We start from the raw sequence: 22,386 nt of genomic DNA, 5'->3' as shown, positions 1-22,386 counted from the left end.
ACTGCATTCTAACCACTGCACCACAAGGTAGCATTCATGTTCAAGGTTTATGCTTTCAGCTGAACTACCTTGAAAGTCTACACTTCCCAAACTCAAGAAGTTATAGGAAGAATTCCTTAACAAGGCTCCTGGGGGTTTCATTGGAGAAGTCAGGGAGGCTGTGGATTGCAGGAGAGAAGATTATACAATGAACAAGCGGATCCTCATGAATATCTATGAGCACCATGGAGCTAAGCAAACTTGAGGAACGTCTTCAATAGCAACAGCAATAACAGGCTTATATACAGCTTCATAGTGCTTTACAGTCCTCTCTAAGTGATTTACAAAGTCAGCCTAATGCCCCCAACAATATGTGTCCTCATTTACCAACCTTGGAAGGACAGAAGTTTGAGTTAACCTTGAGCTGGTCAGAAACGAACTCCTGGCAACTAAAATTATTCAATTCTTTTTTTAAAAAAAATCAGAAGCAAATTCATCAAACCGAATAGGAATGGATAGGGAAAAAAAATGTGGGAGAACTTGTAAGGGTTGCGGTAGATGGCTTTTTTCCCCTCCCTTAGCGCTTCTCAAATAGCTTTGGCGTCCTTCGTTTCCCCAGTTGTAAAAGGGAGAGCCATCAGCTCCTCTGCATGTTAAAATGACAAGTGCAAGAAACGACAAGCAGTAGCAATAATGGCTGACAACCCTTTGCGGATGCGAAGGAAGCCTTCTTTTGCCATGCGGCAGAGTCTGAAAAGGTCAGTCGATTACTGTCAAAGTGTTAGTGTTGAAATGGGACCATTGTTCAGATATCCTTGTCTTGATTCCAGGGTGACAAAGAGCTTAATCCCCTGGATAATCAGGCATGAGGCACAACAGAGCTGACAGTAAATATCATTACAGGCAATTGCACTAGTTGCTGTACAGTTAAAGGCATACATTTTCCCCCACTTCTGAATGCACTAATAAGAAGAAGGAACACATTTTTGAAGACTGGGAATGGAGAATGAGTTTAACGATGAGAAGGAAGAAGAGGTTCCATATATGGGAACACACAAAGTCACTGAACGTGATGAAACAAGATAACACAATATAGAGATAACATGATTTTTCATGCGGACAAGAATTCAAAGGAAGATGATAGTTAAGAAGAATGAATTGTGCAGAAATTTGCTCTCTAGGTTTCTTTTTTTTTTCATTATTCCTTGTAGCAGTGGAATATGTAGCTCACATGTGCACGAAGAAGCACCTCTAGTAGAACATCCTTCTTCCAGTAGAAGAAGCATGTTGGTGGTGCAATGGTTAGAGTTGAGTAATGCAGGCTACTCAGAGGTGGGTTCTGGCAGGCACTACCGTCAATTCGCTTGTGGACATGCTGTGCCGAGGTGGCACAGTGGTTAGAGTGCAGCACTGCAGGCTACTTCAGCTGACTGCTAGTTCGGCAGTTCGGCTGTTCAAATCTCACCAGCTCAGGGTTGACTCAGCCTTCCATCCTTCCGAGGTGGGTAAAATGAGGACCCGGATTGTTGTTGGGGGCAATATGCTGACTCTGTAAACCGCTTAGAGAGGGCTGAAAGCCCTATGAAGCGGTATATAAGTCTAACTGCTATTGCTAATGCATGCGCGCATGTGCGCATCACAGTGCAATAAAAATTGTTCTGCACATGCACAGAAGCGAAAAACAAGATCGCTGCGCCTATGGCTATGGTTCGGGCATGTGGCAGGCCTGGGTCGCTGCCAGTTTTAGCGACCCAGGCCACCAAACCACTACCAGTTCAGCCGAATCGGTCCGAACCGGTAGGAACTCAACACTGAGGCTAGTGTCTGCTGAACTGCTAGCTGACTGCAATTTGGCAGTTCTAATCTCACCAGGCTCAAGATTGACTCAGCCTTCCATCCTTCCAAGGTCAGTAAAATGAGGAGCCAGATTGTTGGGGGCAAGAAGCTGACTCTGTAAACTGCTAAGAGATGGCAGTAAAGCACTGTGAAGTGGTATGTAAGTCTAAGTGCTATTGCTATTGCTATCCAGTTGCTCAGTAGAAGAGGTCATCCTTTGTACGACCAGACCTGGCATGGAGCTAGTCTTCCAGAACTGACCTTCAGAACTATAGCTTGGAAGAAACTGTATAGCCTTAGGTTTTACATTAATAAGGCCCACGATTCAATGATTCTGGTATTTACTTCAAATGATCTTCAATAATAATTTGAGTTTTAGGAATGAATTGGGCTGAGATCTTGAGGAACCAGTCCAGTCAATGATAATCATTCTTAGAACTATAATAAAACTTGAGAACTGCAGTTATTGCGAATGCAAACCATTATTGTATAGATCTGTGATGGCAAACCTCTGGCGCGTGTGCAGGAAATGGCATGCAGAGCCATCCCTCCGGGCATGCCACAGCCATCACCCATTGCTCTTCCAGTTTCCAGCACACACATATGTGCTGGCCAGCTGGTCCTCATGCGTGCAGGAATGCCGGAAACTGAACAAAGAGCTCCCTGGTGCGCATGTGCACATTGGGAAGCTGAGCTTCCAGTTTCCAGCATGCACATGTGCGCTGGCCAGCTGGTCTTTGCATGCTGGAAACCAGAAGACGAGGTGACTGGCGTGCATGTGCACACCGGAAACCAGAAGCTCAGCTTCCCAGTGCACATATGCGCACCAGGGAGCTGCTCTTCCAATTTCTGGTGCTGCGCCAGGGCACTCCTGTTTCAGCACTCGGTGCTGAAAAGACTCACCAACACTGGCATGGATGGTGCCAGAGAAAGATTTGTCATGTACAAAAAGATGAGAGACGTTCATTATCTAAAATAACAAAGTCTTGTTCTCCAAACATCAAATAGTTTAGCTCTCTGCTTCTGTCAATCTGGGAAGATTTAGTTGTCTTTTCTGCAAGCAGTTTCCTCAGGGTAAACAATCCCAATCATCAAGGTTTGTTCTACTGCTAAGAAAATATTTTGCTCCTGGGGAAAAAAAAAAGAAGAATAACCAGGCAGACCGAAAGAGCGTTTTTTCATTTTTAAATCTGGAGTTCTGGAGGCCTCATCTCAGATGCTCAGGAGACTTTGTGGTTTTTCTGTGGTGGTGGTGGGGAAGACATTCAGAGATTCAACCTCCTAAATGATAATGTGTTATATTGACTGATGCTGTCACTTTTGTAATGGGTTTAGAATGTGAGTGTAATGAAAATGAAACGTTTGTTACATTACGCTGAGAAATAAATTTGATAGTAGGCTGTTTATCGTAATGATAGCTGCTCTGGGATTATCTATATATGTAGAAAAATGTACCATATAGCATTGCCTCTGCTACAAGCCCTACTACTAACTACTACATGCTGAAGCCCGAAATTTAAGAGTGGTTTGAGGGCTAACTTGCTGTTAAGCCAATCTATCCCTTTTAAAAAAAACTATTTTTAACTGAAAAAACTACAGAATAAAAACATGTGAAGGGGAAAAAAATGAAGCAAACTCAAAGAAAAGTGGTAAGAAAAGCATAAAGGAAAGAGAAGTAGAAAAAAGAAAGACAAAAAATAAAGAAATGGCTTCAGATTGATTTATAGCAATTATAAATGCATTTGGATGTTATCCTCTCTAGGGTTACATCATAGCATAATCTACCCTTTCTAATCATCAAATACATAAATCACAAATACATTTTTTCTGTTTTCAGCAAAAAGTCTCAACAGGGTTTCCAGTCATTTGCACATGTAGGTATTGTCTAGTTATTGTAGAAGGTGACTAGACCAGTAATCCAAGGAGGGGTCAAATGTGTCATAAGTCATGAGTCCCTGCGCATCTACAAAAGATCTAAGCCCAGCCCACCTTGAATTATAAGTATAATCTTTATTGTCATTTATTCAATTTTCATACGAAAGAAAGTCACCGAGCTGTTAAGATTTCTAAATACAGGTTCACGCTCACGGTGGCTTCTTCCAGAAATTAACCGTGGCTTAACACAGCCATTGACATCCTTTTTTTGTTTCCCCTTCAAAACCAAGATCGGAAATCCAGAATGACAATAGCTTGCACATCAGCCGAGTGAATGCAGAGGATGAAGGGACCTATACTTGCGTGGCTGAGAACAGCGTGGGAAAATCTGAGGCTTCAGGATCTCTCAGTGTACATGGTGAGTATGTATGAGCCTAGCTTCCGAAGAGCTACAATCAAAGAAGTCCAACATGGGGTAACTGTAGCTAAAACAGCTTTGTTTGCTCGGAGGACAGCAATTCTGATCAATCAAAAAAAAAATTACAAGCTGGGCTCTTATGGGCTCTCCCCATTATTCTTAATGTCCCTAGGCTTTGATCAAGCAAAGCAAGTAGTAATCAATAGAATGAAGGACATGGAGTTCCAAGAAGAACTAAATAGGTTGCCTCTCCACAGTAGGGACAGAATCAAACAGGGTGTGTAGGAATCGGCAAGATATCTAAATAGCAATAGCAATAGCAGTTAGACTTATATATACCGCTTCATAGGGCTTTCAGTCGTCTCTAAGCAGTTTACAGAGTCAGCATATTGCCCCCAACAACAATCCGGGTCCTCATTCTACCCACCTCAGAAGGATGAAAGGCTGAGTCAACCCTGAGCTGGTGAGATTTGAACAGCTGAACTGCAGAACTGCAGTCAGCTGCAGTAGCCTGCAGTGCTGCATTTAACCACTGCACCACCTCGGCTCTAAATAACCTGATCTTCCCAAAACAAAGAATAGCTTTCTTCAGAGCCAGATTTAACATTCTTCCTTCAGCACTCCTCCAGGGCAGGTATAAGAGAACACCTATAGCAGAACGGGTTTGTATAGGTGGTAAAGGAGAAGTGGAAGATAATTCTCATGTTCTATTACACTGCAAGCTATACAGAGCTTGTAGGTCTGCACATATTCTCCCCTTATTAGAGAGATTGCCAGGGAGGGCAGACCATTTCTATCTAGGCTTTCTCCTCCAGGACACTAACCCGGTTACCACGTATGCAGTGGCAAAGTTCTGTGCTGCTGCAATGTCCATAAGAAAAAAAATTGGCCACAGAAGTATAGTACCATCTTGTACCAATTATCTGGACATACCTCTAACAATCTCTGGACCATTATGTTATTATCCACTTTTAATGTCAATACTTTTAAATTATATCTTAATGTTAGTATTTTTTAATATAGTGTAAAAACTAATGTGTATTGCTGGTTTTGACCGTAATAAAGATTTTACTTACTGATCAATCAAGGCAGATACCAAGGGATGATTGGGACAGAAAGTTAGTAAAGCAGGGATGAGTATTCACACACACTCCAGCTATCTGGGACTAGAGCTTCCAAACTTGGCTCAGGACAAATGGATGTTGTAATCCAAACATCCAGAAAGCACCCAATTCATGACAATTCATTCCAGAAGGGGATCAAGGAACAGGTTGCATATGTTTCTTGTGCAGCTCCCCCTCACTTTTCCCTCTTCCCTTCAATATAAATTATATGCGGATAATCCTTAATTTATGGCTGGTTGCTTAGCAACCATTCAAAGTTATGACTGACCCTGAAAAAGCTACTTATGACCCAAATCTGAAGGCCTGATGGGTGCAAGATTTGGGTACTCAGCAACCATATTTATGGCCATCTATGATGTCCAATGATCACATGACTATGATTTATGTTTTTGACAGAAACCAGGTGCGAACTGGTAGGAACCCACCTTTGGCTTTTCCCCTCCAAAACATCACCTGGAAAATAGCAGCTGGGAAAACATATCCATAAAGTGTAGCTCAGTCGTAAAAAGAGCCTCTATATCTTGTTTAAAGAAATTAGAAGTTACTTGGACAATTGCTTTCAGCCACACTGTTTGCAGAACAGTAGTTATTTAATAGAAACAAGCCAACATTTTATTTAAAAAACAAATTAAACCTTTGGAGTTTCTGCACAATAAAATTTCTGGCCAGATGCTAAAGGTTGAAACTGAAACTAAAGAGTCAGCTCTTTTTTCTTAGAAAGAATCCCAAGTGCCCAACCTCTAAAACTCACCTTAAACAGGTAGGCATCGTAGTATTATTGGTCTCCGGGTCGGTGGATCTCTAAGAAGAAGGGATACCTTGACCTTAAAATGCTCTGAGCACATCTGTACTTTCTTATTCATGGCAACAATTTGTATGCTTAGCTTGCAATTATCAAAACATGCAGTGCATAATTTTTTTTAAAAAAAATGCATATGTAGTTTGCTCTGCTATGGACTGAGGTGGAATCTGATGCTGAGATGGTGATGGGAGGGGCTCTTTCCCAGGGAGCTCAAGGCTGATCACTCTGAAGTCCTCCCTAAACTTAAATCACAGGATTGATCTGATAGTTACTATGCAGAGTGTGTTTTGGTCTGGTAAGATTAATGCCCAGCGCAAGGAACCAAGAACGAGGGGATGAATTACTCAGAGTGGTATCTTCATTGCTGCTTGCTCATAGACAGGAATCTTGCCAGACTAAAGCACTCTTTGCATAATGATCAGATCAATGCTGTGAAGGTTTAAGGAGGATCCAAACCAAGGACTCGAGGCTGATCTGCTTTTTAGCTCCTTGGGAAACTTCCTCTCCCTCCTCCATCTCCACACCAGATTCCACCATAACTACTCAAGTCCAGAGGCCATGCAGAAAGGGATTGTTTTTCCCATTCTTAAACCAAGTGGGTGCCATCTTGATTTTGGTGGCCAAAGTATTCCACAAAGAAGGGGAAGGCCAGCTTGTGGTTCCCTGTCCCTTTAATCTCCGGGGAAGGGGGGGATTCCTATCCTACCTTTCTCAGTGAGGTGGTATTGGATGAAAAGATTCCATCCGGAAGCAAGTTATTACGGAGATAGAGATGACCCAAGTTCTAAAGGGCTTAGTAGGTGAATTGGATCAGGGTTTTACATTGATCTGGCAGCTAGATGAGTGGATGTTTGGCCTCTAATACCTTTATCCTCCAATTCTCTAAGCATTCATGTCAGCCTTATTTAATCAAACGCATCTCATACTTTTTTTCATTTTTGTTTTTCTCATATGTTCTCTTTGGTCCAGTTGGCCCATTCTGTAAGTATTCATTTCATCACATATCATTGCTGCATGCTGGTGTGGGTTAGGGTACATGAATCAGGGTTTTTTTTGCATGCTTTTTGTCTTTTCTCTCAAGTCACAATGGGAATGGATTGATTTTTACAGAAGACGGGGTGGACTCTAAATCATTTTTCCTGCTGTGACAATGAACTGAATGAGTCATAATCTTTGAAGCAAATTAGAAAGTATAATATTGTGGGTACAACCTAGGGCATATTTTTTTTTAAAAAAAGTCTGTGTTCTAAACATGTAAGAGGCATAGTCTCATTTTATGGTGTCATCCAGGTAATGGCATATAATATCATACTCTGATCACACAATCAATTATATGTCCCACTCACTGAATAGTCCCATGATTTTATGGAGATATTCAAGTAGGCGAGTGCCTATTGCAATCACAGTTTCTTAATTTATTTATTTATTTATTTTATTTATTAGACTTATATACCGCTTCATAGGGCTTTCAGCCCTCTCTAAGCGGTTTACAATTTTTTTTAGCAAATTGAGTCAGCAACTTGCCCCCACAGTCCGGGTCCTCATTTCACCCACCTCGAAAGGATGGAAGGCTGAGTCGACCTTGAGCTGGTGAGATTTGAACCGCTGAACTGCAGATCACAGTCAGCTGAAGTGGCCTGCAGTACTGCACCCTAACCACTGCGCCACCTCGGCTCCTATTTCCTTAGGATGCAACAGTTCAGCCCTAATCTTACCTGGGTCGTATTTTCATCATTCTGCTTCTTAAAGTTTGTGGTTTGAGGGTTTAAAAATAAAGAACATGGAATGGTTTCCTTCTTATGGATGATGGAACAAAAGGATGCTAGGTACTGTTGGTACCCAGCAATATACAAGTATTTATGATAGTTAAAATCCTAGCTTCCGAAAAAGGAAAAGAGTGGAGCCAGAGGTTTCTCTTCAGAGAGAAAGTAGGGAATTCACAAAACAAATTTGCTTCCAAAGCAAGCAATAACTACCTTGCTAAATTATCACACGCTGATCAAACACTAGCATTAATACTACTCAATCTTCCCTGGATATTAGCATATCTTCTTAGGTATTCCCATAGCCAGCAAATCAGGACTGATTTGAAATAGGTGTTCACCAAGGTTGCCTATGATGTCGACCACATCACCTGCTAAATCATGTTGGCATTAACAGGGATGTGTTGGGTTAGGTTTGAATAGGCAAAGATTGAAGGAAGGTGACTGCTACCTCCCATCATCTCACTTTTAGCTGAAAGGTCAGGTAAAACTCAAATAAAGACTTAGAAAACTCTGGGGAAAAAACTGGACAAACCATTCTAAGTTTGGTTGTTTTATTGTAGTTGTTAAAAGAAAACTAGAAAGTGATTAGGACAACAAGGTGCAGTTTATTAGGGTATGTCCGGGTGAGAAAAAGCACCAAGGGGAGTTTCCAGTTCATATTTTTGTTCTTCAATGTAACAAGATTCATAACAAGGTTCTCCTTTATTACACTTTGCCTACTAACTCCGAGAAGCACATATCCTTCTCTCAATTTCCTGCAGTGCTAACATTCATGTTTCAACCATTCAACCTATGGAGGACAGGTCTTAACGTACGAGCCAAACTTTCTCTTCTGGAGTTTTTCCAACTTGGCAACTCTAAGATCTGTTTATGTTTATGTTTATGTTTATTACACTTGTATGCCGCCCTATTCCCGGGGGACTCAGGGCGGCTAACAAACAAGATAGGGGAAAGGGGAATACAACAACGGACAAAGACAAAAACAAATACAAAAAAAAAAAACAATTTAAAAAGCAACACAACAGACGCAACCATTCGAGTGGGACTGGGAACTCATCAGCCCCAGGCCTGCCGGAACAGCCAGGTCTTGGTAGCTTTGCGGAAAGCCTGAAGGGTGGTGAGGGTCCGAATCTCCACGGGGAGATCGTTCCAGAGGGCCGGAGCAGCCATAGAGAAGGCCCTCCCCAGAGGGGTCGACAGTCGACACTGGCTAGCGGATGGTATTCGGAGGAGGCCCAATCTGTGGGATCTAATTGGTCATAGGGAGGTAATTGGCAGGAGGCAGTCTCTCAAGTACCCAGGTCCAATACCATGTAGGGCTTTAAAAGTAACGACTAGCACCTTGAAGTGCGTCCGTAGCCCAACAGGCAGCCAGTGCAGCTCGCGGAGGATAGGTGTAACGTGGGTGTACTGAGGTGCACCCACAATCGCTCGCGCGGCTGCATTCTGGACAAGCTGAAGTCTCCGAATGCTCTTCAAGGGCTGCCCCATGTAGAGTGTGTTACAGTAGTCCAGTCTTGTGTGAACTACAATTCCCACAATTCCCAACGCAGCTTGATTTAAGATGCATAGACTTGAGCACTCAGAATTTCCCAGCATGCTCTAAGATGTGTGGACTTCAGCTCCTAGAATTCCCCAGCCATCATGCTTTGAGATTTGTGGACTTCAACTCCCAATGCACGCAACGTAAAGTTGCAAAATTTAAAAAACACTGATCTAGCCTAGTGGGGTTTGGGGTTTGTTTTTGCATTGCAAGCTCTTATAAATAAATTAGAAAAGGAGATTCATATCCATAAGCAAACATATATTCTCCCATGATAGTTTCTTTAAGTAGACCTAACATGTCGGCAAGCCAAGATCAACCAGCATTTGGGATGAAGAGAAGATAGCATTTATCATGAGGAACAAGTCATAGTTTTTGGAATAGTGGTTGCTATTTCAACATACGCCAATGACTTTGGCTAAAGATCAACACATGATTGACAGGGCTTATAAAGTAATATGCATCCGTTCATTCAACAGCCTATGGCTTAGCATGTTCCGCAAGCAGCTTAAAAGATTAATATGCATACAGGGAATTCAATACAGTTTGCAAATTTAGCTGTCTCCTCGTGAAATCTTCCAGTTATACATTGCAGCTATCCATTTATGTCTGGAACTGAACAGCACTGCCTCTCTTACTCAGTTCTTCCCTCCAAGGTATTTTCATGAAGCATATTTATTTAGAAAGTTCATAGATTGGATTTCAACCAAAGGTTCCCCCAGCAGTGCACATAGTTAAAAGAAAAAGAAGTTAACCAATCCATTTCAGTGACTTTTTAATATAGCCCGGGTGAGTTTCCACAGATGGATATTCCATCCTGAATTATGGATCAGCCTTTCATTTCATGTTTTGAGGCTTTGGAGGAGGCAGAAAATATCAATGAGGAGGTCAAGAGAACAAGGCTGTTCCTATAGTACACAGACCGAATAACACATTCCTTCCTTCCCCTCTTTTCTCCTCCCTGTTTCTTCTGGGTTGAATATTAGATTGTAAATCCCTCAAGGCAGGAACTTGCTTTCTGACAGCCTTGTAAAAATGGTTGCTTTTATTGCACGATTCGATTTCCCTCAGAATCCATGCACTTAGCCGGAGAAGGTTCCTGTGAGCCGGTGAAAAAAAAAATCTCTTCGGTGAATTTGCGCATGGAAAAAGATGCTTTTGCTTGGAAATGAAACGGTTGCACTTGGGCTTAAGAACGTCCTGCCTGCCAGCCTCCTTTCTATCTCGGGTTTGCAGATCCCTAACAGGCTAAGTTAAAAACAGGCTCCTCTGTTGCTTCTGATGGCTTTGGAGGCCGGTTGGCAAGCCTCCTCTTCAGGTACCTATTGTTCGGCGCTAATAAATCATCCTGCAACAAAGCGCAGGAGCCCCTTGTAGCTGTGCAGATAAGAAGCCCAAAGGTGAAGAAGAAATCCTGGAAGAGCACTACCCCTCTCCCCCCACCTCTATCCTTCGCTGTGTATCCAGCAAGGCAGGTCAATTTCCTGCCTTGGGGATGGAGAGAGCAGGGGGGGGGGGGTTGTCTTGTTTTGCCATCATCTCTTAACTCCATGCTGGATTTGTGGGCTACAGGAACGTTTCCTCAGGCATACCAGGTCAATCTTGCCTTTGTTTTATCTTTCCCCTTTGAAGCAAGGAAGTATTTAAAACAAGAAAAAAGACAAGGCAGAGCAGTGCTAGGGGGGCAGCGATGAATTTCCTGGGATCACCAGATCCTTTCCATCATCCAGCTTTGACTGGTCTTTGAAGTAACTGGGGGGGGGGATGTGTCTGGCTGCATTTATAATTTGGGAAGGGGCTTTCCCAGCAATTATTAACCAAAGAGACAAATTAACAAAAGCTGCCCCTGCTTCCCTCTCATTTGCATTTTTATTTGATTATAAAGCAGGTGGCTCCAGCCAGTTCTTGCTCTGAAAGGTCAAAGGTCCCTTAGCTTCCATCCAGGCACATGTTGGAGCAAATGGCCCTTGACCAGTCATAGACCCATGGGTGCAACCAACATCCTGGGGACTGCTGATTTCTGCTGTGCCAACAGAAGGCCTCTTGAGCTACCAATAGAAAGGGTCCATCGAGTTCCACAAATACATCCTTGCCCACTGATTGCTTCAACATTGGTTGTGGGGACAAAGGCTGACCTTCAATGAAATGTTGCATTCTTTCTGTTGCCACCCAGCCTGTCCTCCAAGATTTATGATCCTCAAGACAAGAGCTCCCAGGAGCGAAATATAACCCAGAGGCTCAAGTTATAAAGCTGCAGACTGTTGCATCAGAGGGTATATGACCCCAGGCTTTTGATGGTTGAGGGACGATTGGGTTACCTGCCATGATCCCTCCATGCATCCAGATTTTGGGATGATAATATCAAGACAGGAAATATCCCAAACACCTGAGTGCCTCCGGGCCCTCATAAAATCTTAAATGGGCATCTTCCAACTCTACTTTTTCCTGCCTCGGTTTTGTGGTATAAGATGTCAAAACAAATGGCAATTAGGGAGGAGTATTGCATTTTAATGTTGTTGTTTTTTAAAGAGTGGGTGATAGTAAAAGAAAATTTTGATTGGTGTTTTTACATCTTGGGGCGAAGGGAAAGGACGCGACAAGAAGTATGAGGAAAGTGACTTTTATTCAGCTCATAGTGGAAACGATTCAACGAGGCGTATTTCGCGCCCTACATTTATACCCCCAGGTTTGAGTGAGGGACCAATGGGGCGTCGAGTAGCTCGACCAATCAGGGCGAGGAATGGACCGGCTCTGCCCGGGAACCAATCAGGAAGAGTCCTTTGTAGCTCGACCAATCAGGGCGAGGATTGAGCCGGCTCTGCCCGGGGGCCAATCAGGAAGAGTCCTTGTTCGCGCGCTTGTATTTCCCGCGCTAGTATTCAACACCCCTCCCCCCCCAGTCATAGAGTTCCTTTAGGAGGGGCAAACATAGTCTTGTAGGTAGGCGGGACGGTGGCGTTCTCGTCCCGATCTCCGTGGTTCCCCGGCGGTCGTCGACGGGGGGGGAACCGCTGGCGGAGGCGTGTCCGTGGTGGGGGCTTGAGCCGACGGCGCGGCCCCGCGAGAGGGCACTGGCTCCGGGTCCCGTGCCCGATGTCCGTCCGCCTGGGGTGGCGTCTCTGTGGCCAACGGGGTGTCTGGTAGGGGCCCCGTGCAGTCCGGTTGGGGTGTAGGTTCAGAGTCTCGAGAAGGGCTCCGCGGAAAGGAGTAACCAGCTGGGGTGCGCCTGCCCGGAAGGTTCGCGACGGCTTGACCCCTGTTCGCCGGGTGGAAACGGTCCGTGGGGAAAGGAGTCAATGGGGGTGGCTCCTGTTGAGAGCAGATTTCTGGGAAGCTGGGGCCGTCTCTTTCCGCAGGAAGGCGACGCCTTAACTGGTCCACGTGTCGCCTCCATTGTGTCCCGTCGGCCAGGCCGACCCTGAAGGAACAGGGGCCGGTCAGAGCTGTGATGGTTGCGGGAACCCACCGTGGATCCCCGGAAAAGGAACGGGCCCATACAGGATTCCCTAACTTAAACGCGTGGGACGGAAGGGCCCCCAGGTTGCTTGGCGGATCTCCTGCGTAAAGTGGATGGAGCCTGTCTAGGGGGGTTCGCAATCTCCTACCCATCAAGAGCTCCGCGGGACTTTTGTTGGTCGTTGGGCAGGGTATGGAGTGCTGGCTCAAGAGATAGGCCGCTACTCTTTCTTGCCAGTCGCCCTGGTCCATGCGGCCCAAGGCTTCTTTTGCTGAGCGAACTGCGCGCTCCGCCCGGCCGTTGCTAGCTGGGTGATAGGGGGCTGTGGCCGCGTGTCTGATCCCCTGTTCGGCCAGGAATTCTTGGAACGTGGTGGAGGTAAACTGGGGCCCGTTATCGGAGACTATCACATCCGGTAACCCGTGGGTAGCGAACATCTTACGGAGGGCCCTTACTGTACTCTCTGCTGTGGTGGAGGTCATGATTACTAGCTCCACCCACTTGGAGTAAGCATCGACCACTATCATGAAGTTCCGGCCGTGGAAGGGGCCGGCAAAGTCGATGTGTAAACGGGACCATGGGCCTCTAGGGATCTCCCACTCTCGAGGGGCGGCTATGGGGGAATTCGGCCTAGAGTTTTGGCAGATCCTGCATCGGCCTACGTAGTCTGCGATTTCTGTGTCTAACAAGGGCCACCATACGTAGCTACGGGCTAAGGCTTTCATTCGTGCTATGCCTGGGTGGTTTTTGTGGAGTGCGGGCAGGATTCGTGCTCGTAGGGCTGTAGGGATCACTACCCTATCCCCCCAGACAAGGCAACCCCCGTGAAGGGCGAGTTCGGCCTGTCGCACTTTGAATGGGCGGAAGTGTTCCGCTACCTTTTCCGTGGGCCACCCCCTCAAAACCCATGAAGCGACCTGAGATAGGACGGGGTCAGCCTTTGTGCAGGCTGCCACGTCCGTGGCAGAAACGGGGAGGTCGGATTCGGCAATGGACAGAACAGAGAGCGCGGGCACGTGGGCTGTGTCCGTCTCTGGCAGGGGGCAGCGGCTCAGGGCGTCTGCGTGTCCTAGCTGTTTGCCCGGACGGTATAACAGCGTATACGAGTACGCCGTTAGGAACTCTGTCCAGCGTGTCATGCGGGGGGACAAGATGGGGGGAGTCGGCTTGTCACCCGCCAGTAGCCCCAGGAGGGGCTTGTGATCCGTGACTAGGGTGAACTTTCTACCATAAAGGTAGTCATGGAACCGCTTAATGCCGGATACTGCAGCCAGGGCTTCTTTATCGATTTGGCTGTAGTTCCGCTCCGTGGAGGAGAGTGTCCGGGAATAGAAGGCTATGGGGGCTTCTGAGCCGTTTGGGAGGACGTGGCTCAGCACCGCCCCTACGCCATAGGGGGAGGCATCGCAAGTCAGAATTAGAGGCATCCTATCGCTGTACTGGATTAGGACTGCCGATGAAGTTAAAATATCCTTTATAGCCGCGAACGCGTGCGCTTCACGGCTACCCCATTTCCAGGCTGCTGACCGGTCAAGTAGACGGTGTAGCGGCTCAGCTAGTGACGCCTTGTGGGGGATAAAAGGGGCGTAGAAATTTAAGAGCCCCAGGAATGCTTGTAACTCCGCCCTAGAGGTGGGTGCGGGTGCATTTTTGATGGCGGCAACTTTGGAAGGAGTGGGGTGGATGCCTTGGGCATCAATGAGGAACCCCAGGAATTCAACTTTGGGAACTGCAATTTCGCATTTGCTGCGCTTTAATTTCAGTCCCGCCTCCCTGAAACGTGTGAGGACCTCCCGCAGTGTTTTCAGGAGCTCCGAGTGGCTGGGGGCTGCGACCAGGACGTCGTCGAAGTAGGGAACGACGCCTGGGAGCCCGTGGAGCAACCGCTCCATGAGGCTCTGGAAAATCCCAGGGGCGACCGAGACGCCGAATTGCAGACGGCGGCAACGGAAAGCTCCGCGGTGGGTGACGATAGTCTGGGCTGTAGCCGCATCGTCGTCTACGGGAAGCTGCTGGTAGGCCTGTGCCATGTCTAGCTTAGCGAAAATGCGGCCCTGTCCTAAGGAGTGGAGTAGGTGCTGTACTACGGGAACCGGATACGGGTTTGCCTGTAGGGCCAAATTGATGGTCGACTTGTAGTCGGCACATATTCTCACCGATCCGTCGGGTTTGACCGGGAGGACTATGGGGGTTTCCCAGCGGGCGTGATCTACGGGCTCGAGTACCCCTTGTTCTATTAACTTATCGAGTTCTGCATCTACCTTTGCTCTCAATGCGAAAGGGACCCTGCGTGCCTTTAGCCTAACCGGGGCGACCTGAGGATCGAGGCAGAGAGAAATGGGGGTACCCTTGTAACAACCCAATTTCCCGTCGAACACATCTGAGAACTCGTCTAGGACGCTATCTACGGGGAGGGAAACTACCCTGTGTACCCCTTCTATGGTGAGGCCCAAAGCGGAGAACCATTCTAACCCCAGGAGAGCGGGCAGGTTGTTCCTTACGACTAAAACTGGGAGTTTCCCTTTAAAATTTCCATATTCCACCCGGATGTGGTATAACCCAGCTGTGGGAATCCCATTTCCCTGGTAATCTAGGAGGGAGACCCTGGCGGGGCGCAGCTTTCTCTGGGGGACCCCGGGGCAAAGGCGGGAGAACAAAGCCCAAGATAGGAGAGAACGGGATGAACCGGAGTCCACCTCCATTTGGCAAAGCTGACCTTCGAGACGGACGGCGGTGCTTATTTTCCGGTGGCCGGCGGGAACGGGGGATGCCTGGTAGACCACGCAGTCGGCGCTGGGGGGCTGGTAGGTTGAGTGGCAGTCCTCAGTGCGCCTCGCGGGACGTGGCTGTTGGCGGCGTGGTGGTGCCGGGCGCTGGTCGCTGGGCTGCATAAACGACGGGGCTGGCAGGGGAGCCCGGCATACTCTGGCGAGGTGTCCTTCTCCTTGGCAACGGCGGCAGACGGCAGAACGGTACGGGCAGGCTGTGCGGCTGTGGCGGCCGCCGCATCCGCGGCAAGGTGCGTTTGAGGCCGGCTGAACGGGTGCCGGTGGTTGCTGGGGTGGCCTCCGTTTGGGCTGCAGCCTCATCTGGCCGACGATTTCCTCCTCCTCCTCCTCGTTTTCGGCAGGGGAGAGGTCGTCGACGAGGTTCGTCTGGGCGAGCGGCCCCGCGACGGTTTGTGCGGGGGGGTTTAGCTGGAGGCGTTCCATGTCGGCCGTGGATTGCTCGGAGAGTTCGGCGGCTCGCGCTATTTCCACGGCTTGCATCAGGGTAATCTTGTGATTCCGGAGCAATCGGCCGCGTAAGTGTGCGTCGCGGACCCCGCACACAAATTGCTCCGCAAGGTTTTCCTCCAGGTCTGCAAAATCGCACTGGGCGGCCACAGTGCGCAAGGCCTCCAGAAATTGGCTAATGGATTCATTAGCCCTTTGTACTCGGCGGCGGAAAGCGAAACGGCGTGCAAATAAAGAGGGTGAGGGAGCGTAGTGGTTCCTCAGCCTGGACATCAGCTCGGCCCACCCAAGTTTGTATGCTGGCCTCGGGGCGGCCAGGGCTCTCGCAGAGGCGAACATGGACGGCTCACAGCAGGACAGGAAGAAGCTGCATTTCTCCTCATCGGTCTGAGCCTGGTTTTTCGAAGCGATCAGGTAACACTCGAACCGCTCCATGAATCCGTCCCATGATTCTCCGGTGGCTCCGCCGAATGGCGCGAAAGGAGGAAGCGATGACGCCATCGTGGTGTGGGGCCGGAGAGGGGAGAGGAAGGACGAAGAAAAATTCGCGTTCGCTGCCGGAGTTCTCGGTCTGACGATAGCGTTCTGGCTGGTTCAGACGCGGTGGCAGCTGGCTGTTCTTCTTCGTGGTCGCGGGAATCGGGATCCCACCTTCGTCGCCAGTTTTACATCTTGGGGCGAAGGGAAAGGACGCGACAAGAAGTATGAGGAAAGTGACTTTTATTCAGCTCATAGTGGAAACGATTCAACGAGGCGTATTTCGCGCCCTACATTTATACCCCCAGGTTTGAGTGAGGGACCAATGGGGCGTCGAGTAGCTCGACCAATCAGGGCGAGGAATGGACCGGCTCTGCCCGGGAACCAATCAGGAAGAGTCCTTTGTAGCTCGACCAATCAGGGCGAGGATTGAGCCGGCTCTGCCCGGGGGCCAATCAGGAAGAGTCCTTGTTCGCGCGCTTGTATTTCCCGCGCTAGTATTCAACAGGTGTGTTGTGAGTTTCGTTACCACTGAACCCGAATAGTTTTTGGAGAATGATCTTTGAATATTCCCTACCATTTTTCTTCTTGTTTTGTTACATCTAGAGCAGGGGTTTACAATTGTGCCCCAGAGTCAAATGGACACCCGCAACGCATGAGCATGATGCTAGCACAAGAAAGTTGCTCTTGGATCTTCACTCTAAATCTGACAGAAGCTATTATTAAATACATTGGGAAGGACGTTTTTTTGGCCATGTTTAAACAACATGGCTGATCCAGTGAATTGCCATCCTGGGGACAATGTCCCTTTTTGTCCACTGGGACAAAAGTGATGGTGTCCTAGTCACCTCAAAGGAAACTGAGAAGTTATAACTTCCCCTGTGGTTTTTTTTTTTTTTTTATTTCCAGAAAATGAAATGGGGGAACCATCTGCAGTCATTCCATCAGGATCAGTGTTGAGGGACTATCTCTCTCTCCTTCACTCCTTGTGCCTCGCCCCCTCTCTCAAACACACATTGTGTATGTCTGTGGGACTGGAAAAGTAGAATTATTTTTGCCTGCAAACAAGAGAGGATAAAAATAAAGGTCCCTATTTCCACTTTACATATGATTGAAGGGTTTAACTCAGGGGTGGGTTTCTGCCAGTTCTAAGCTCTTCTATAGAAGAGGTTCCACAAATCTACAGTGCCGTTGAGAACCAGTTCCAGCTCCCTCCCCCCACACGTACAGACATCATCAAGATGAAGATCGAGAGGAGGAATTCTGGGAGTTGAAGTCCACAAGTCTTAAAGCTGTCAAGTTTGAAAACCCCTGGGTTTTTTTTTCTAAAGGGTTAGGGGTGCGAGGGTCTTGTAACTTGACAGCTTTAAGACTTGCACATTTCAATGCCAGAGTTCCTGAGCCAACACGACTGGAGGAAGAATTCTGGGAGCTGAAGTCCACAAGTCTTAAAGCTGTCAAATTTGAACACCCCTGGGGTTTTTTCTAAAGGGTTAGGGGTGCGAGGGTCTTGTAACTTGACAGCTTTAAGACTTGCGTGCTTCAAATGCCAGAGTTTCTGAGACAATATTTTGGTTGCTAAGCAAGAGCATTGTTAAGTGAGTTTTACCACATTTTACAAGTTGGCCACTCCCACCCAGTCACATGGCTGGCAAGCCACTCCTACCAGATCACATGGCTGGCAAGCCACTCCCACCTGGTCACATAGCCAGCAAGCCACTCCCACTTGGTCACATGGCTGGCAAGCCACTCCCACAAAGCAGGCCACACCTACAGAAGAGGTTCTAAAAACAATTGAAACCCACCACTGGTTTAACTCCAAACAACTCTCATCAGATTAGGTTATAGTGTGGTATTAACATCAATAGAAGAGAATATCCGTAGCTCAGTGTTGAACTGTGGAGTCTTTGGTGCTCTCTGAGCTACGTTGTTTGCTTGCAGATATGTCATTGCCCAACTAGGTCACACATAATGATTTGCAGGATGATAATCTGATCATGTTACCTAGCTGGTTAATGGAACGTCTACAAGAAAACACGCAAGCTCAGAGAGCTCTAAGCTCTCCACATTAGCATCGAACATGACTCAGTTAACGTGTGTTTGAACAGGATTGTATTTAATTAATTCCATTTGAATTAAAATCAGATCAAATTTAGTTCATGATGATGGAACAAACTGTTTCTGACTGCAGCTCTTCGCTTAAACTAGAGACTGGAGAGAAAAATAAGATTTTCCCTTGATATTCTCTAATATACAATAAGCCAAGGGTTTTCCTCTGTCTATGCTGGATTGGAATTCCCATAATTTCTTTCCATTGGGGATGTCGATGGGAGCTACCAGGGAACGAGGACATAAAACCAATTCTACTTTGGCTGTAACAATGACAAAATAAGTAATAGGCAGGATGGACAGGATGCTTAAAACAGGACAGTGTCACCCCAGGGGCCAAATCTCTGCTAACCACCTGGCTACATTGGCAACACATGTTCCAAAAGAGAATTGCACTAGATTATTGCACCGTAGGATGAGTTGACATCTGGGTTTCTTCAGATACTTGTTCCTTTGATTGGGTAGCCTTTTAATCCCTACTGCCAATTACATCATTATTTCTGAAATATAGTAATTTCCTTGCCTAATGTCAACCCCAACACAAAGTTTAAGGGAACCAGTGTAAGAGCTGAAAGCCATCTAGTCCCTCAGCACTTTGTTGTTGTTAGCTGTGAAGTTGTGTCCGACCCATTGCGACCCCATGGACAATGTTCCTCCAGGCCTTCCTGTCCTCTACCAACCCCCGGAGTCCATTTAAGCTCACGCCAACTGCTTCGGTGACTCCATCCAGCCACCTCATTCTCTGCCGTCCCCTTCTTCTTTTGCCCTCCATCTTTCCCAGCATTAGGCTCTTCTCCAGTGAGTCCTTCCTTCTCATTAGGTGGCCAAAGTATTTGAGTTCCATCTTCAGGATCTGGCCTTCTAAAGAACAGGCAGGGTTGATGTCCTCTAGGACTGAGCGATTGGATCGCCTTGCAGTCCAAGGGACTCGCAGGAGTCTTCTCCCGCACCAGAGTTCCAAGCAGATGTGGGTTCCAGCAGGCACTACTGCCAGTTCGCTCATGTGCGCTTTGCGAGCATGCATGCTCAATGCAATTAAAATTGTTCTGTGCATGCGCAGAACCAAAAAACAATATGGCAGTGCCTACATCGCTACCCGGAGAACCGGTTCTGGGGTGTGGCAAGCCTGAGTCTCTGCTGGTTTCAGCAACCCAGGCCACCAAACTACTACCGGTTTGCCTGAACCAGTCTGAACTGGTAAGAACCCACCACTGGTTCAAAAGCCTCAATTCTTTGGCGCTCAGCCTTCCCTACGGTCCAACTTTCAGAGCCATCCATTGCAACTGGGAAAACCAGAGCCTTGACTAGAGGCACTTTTCTTGGCAGGGTGATGATGTCTCTGCTTTTTAGTATGCTGTCTAGATCTGCCATAGCTTTCCTCCCCAGGAGCAAGCATTCAGCATTAACCTTCAGCATTAGCTTCCCATTTAAATTCTATCTGCATGTATTCCATTGTACCTCCCAACCAAACACTTCTCCTGTCAATCAATAACTATTAACAATCAGTAGGGTTTCCCACCCACCCCCTTCTTTTCTTTCTGTGGAAGTTATCGGAGGGAAAGATGGCTGTGGACAAGGAGGGAAGCAAGCAAGCACATCCTTTCTCTTAGGCTCATACATCTCTCCTGATTAGCATGTGGCTAACCTAGCAATCTATAACTTCATTAAGGAGAGGCTTGCAGAACTCCAACAATGGCACACCTGAAAGTGTTGTTGTTGTTGTTGTTGTTGTTGTTGTTGTTGTTTTAATAGCACCTAATGCTCTGTAAATGCTGTACAGTTCTGCAAGAGGGGCTAGGAACATTCTATCTCCTTCTTCTTTTTCTTGGTAGAATAGAGGGAAGGGAGGAGGAGAGGTGATAAGGCAAGTGATTAGCATTTGTAAAACCTGACTGTCATTTGTCTTGCATTGAGAGCTGAGATGGGGGAAGGTTTTTCAAAAAGCCAGAAGTGCTCAGAAAGAGAGGAATTTACATCCGAGACATTATTCATGGTTGGGTGGTTGATTTAGCTGACTTGTTCCTTTCGTGGCCTCCCTCAGACTTCTTAAATGCCTTCTTCCATTGCAAATTGATATTCTTTGCATGCGTGTATGGGGTGGTTTTTGTAAAAGGAAAACCTCAGGGCTCTCTAAAAAAAAACACTATTTGCCTTTGTTTGGTGTCTCCCCCCCCTTTTTAAACCGTCTTTGGCACCTCCCAATGCTTTGAATCACCCCCCTTTTCTTCCCTTGCAAATGCCTTTAGCTGCTCTTCTCTGAGATGCCCAAACTGTGAAGCTGCTCCCAGTACTTTGGGAAATGCCAAGGCATTGATCCTTCTCCTTTAGGATCATCAGGAATGGGCAAAATGGAGAGAGGGATTAGCCAGGACACAGCATACTCAGTTCCCATGGGAAAGGAGGGAAAGCCAAGGGGGAGGGAAGGTGTCACACAAGCCCAGGCTCAATTCTCAGCATTTCCTGATAGAACTGGAAAAGACGATAGCCTGGGTTGGACTGGATTGGGACTAGAGCTCTGGAAGAATTCTGGAGTTGCCCTTCCTGAACATCTAGAGAACTTCTGGTGGAAGTTGACTACATTGAGGAAATCCATGTAGGTCAGCGATGACCCAGGAGTTGGATTTGATATAAGGGAGCTTTCAATGTTCCTAAATAAAAAAAAAGGCTCCCTCTCTCCTTTATCCCCCCCCCCCCTGCCACAACCCATCACTCCTTTTTTTTTTTTAACCTGGTCAACTTTTAAATGCAAACATTGCTAAAATGCTGCTGGTCTAACTGGACCATTTTACAATCTTTTTCATGCCTCTTTTTTTTTTGTCTATAGTCCCACCTCAGTTAGTGACCCGTCCACGGGACCAGATTGTGACCCAAGGCCGCACTGTGACCTTCCAGTGCGAGACCAAAGGAAACCCACCACCAGCTGTGTTCTGGCAGAAGGAAGGGAGTCAGGTAAGTAAATGGGTACGTAGGCGTGGGGGGGGGTGTGTGTATGTAGCTTGTGGTTTGACCCTATTCCAGTGGTGGGATATGGCTGGTACGCCCTGGCACAGGCGTACCGGTGCCTACTGGGAGCACCAGGCACCGTTCCGGTGTGGTGCTCTCCAGAGCGCCCGGACGCCCTCTTTACCTGTATTTGAGCCAATGGGGGGGGCTTACGCACACGGAGCATACGGCGCCTGCGCCATGCTCCACCACCGCGGGCGGTAAGTACACGGGCATGCTGCGCGTATGCTGCATGCATTCATGTGGTGGATGCCTAGCTCCATTGCACCGTATCGCTTGCAACAGGATCCGGAACCCATCAATGCCCTATTCTCACATCCTATTCCACAGGATCATGAAGGGGTGGGGGGCGGGCACAGCGTTGTGTAAGCTTCACAATGCAGTTGATTGGCCCAACTGGGGTGGGGTAGGGTTTGGGGAGGGGTGTAAATTAAATCACCCGGTTAACTAACTCTGCTTCCAGGGTAGTGCAAACTATCTGAAGGTTAAATGTCCCTTCTAATACCTGTGATCAAGTTGGAATTCCAGGAGGGGTTTATGAAAATGGGCCTCTGGAGACAATTGATTCCTGTGGTGTTTCAGTTTTAATCCCCCTATGATTACATGGGGTGCAATAAAGGTTCATGTAATCATCTAACCTTATCTGTGGGGCTGCTGATCCTGAGTCCAACGGGATGAAAAAACAAAAGCCAGAAGTTGGGAATAACATTCTAGCCGTTGCTTTTATGGCGGCTGGGATGACTAAAACCGTGGCCACCACT

At 47.3% G+C, this 22,386-nt stretch overlaps 1 protein-coding gene across 1 annotated transcript in view; it reads left to right on the top strand.

Moving 5' to 3' along the window:
• ROBO3 (roundabout guidance receptor 3) overlaps positions 1-22,386 on the top strand; it is a 90,220-nt gene that overhangs the window by 4,375 nt on the left and 63,459 nt on the right. The window contains exons 4-6 of the mRNA XM_032229557.1: positions 3,981-4,108; positions 7,004-7,015; positions 21,447-21,571. Coding sequence (XP_032085448.1) covers positions 3,981-4,108; positions 7,004-7,015; positions 21,447-21,571 — 265 coding nt within the window. The remainder of the gene's footprint in view (positions 1-3,980; positions 4,109-7,003; positions 7,016-21,446; positions 21,572-22,386) is intronic.

Source organism: Thamnophis elegans, chromosome 13 (genome assembly GCF_009769535.1).
Source record: "Thamnophis elegans isolate rThaEle1 chromosome 13, rThaEle1.pri, whole genome shotgun sequence".
NCBI lineage: Eukaryota > Metazoa > Chordata > Lepidosauria > Squamata > Colubridae > Thamnophis > Thamnophis elegans.
This window is presented reverse-complemented; position numbering and strand designations above follow the sequence as displayed.